Below are 245 nucleotides of genomic sequence, written 5' to 3'. Positions count from 1 at the left end.
AATGCGAGAAGACGTTTTCCCGACGGTCGGAGCTGGTGATTCACCAACGGCTTCACACGGGGGAGAAACCCTACAAGTGCCTGGATTGCGGCAAAAGTTTCACCCGTAGCTCGAACCGCAACGCCCACCAGCGCATCCACAGCGGGGACAGACCCTACAAATGCCCCGACTGCGGTAAAAGTTTCGGGCAGAGCTCGGATCTGGCGAAACACCAACGGCTGCAAGCCGGCGGCCGGCACGACGCT

At 60.4% G+C, this 245-nt stretch overlaps 1 protein-coding gene across 1 annotated transcript in view; it reads left to right on the top strand.

Annotated features, from left to right (window-relative positions):
- Positions 1-5: 5 nt before the first annotated feature.
- Positions 6-245, top strand: part of LOC104159962 (zinc finger protein 79-like) — a gene marked incomplete at both ends in the record, with an annotated part of 673 nt that continues 433 nt past the window's right edge. The window contains one exon of the mRNA XM_009697995.1: positions 6-245. This exon is cut by the window's right edge and continues 433 nt beyond it. Within this exon, the coding sequence (XP_009696297.1) occupies positions 6-245 (240 nt within the window).

The sequence above is a fragment of the Cariama cristata genome, unplaced genomic scaffold (assembly GCF_000690535.1).
Source record: "Cariama cristata isolate BGI_N322 unplaced genomic scaffold, ASM69053v1 scaffold39013, whole genome shotgun sequence".
NCBI classification, from domain to species: domain Eukaryota; kingdom Metazoa; phylum Chordata; class Aves; order Cariamiformes; family Cariamidae; genus Cariama; species Cariama cristata.
This window is presented reverse-complemented; position numbering and strand designations above follow the sequence as displayed.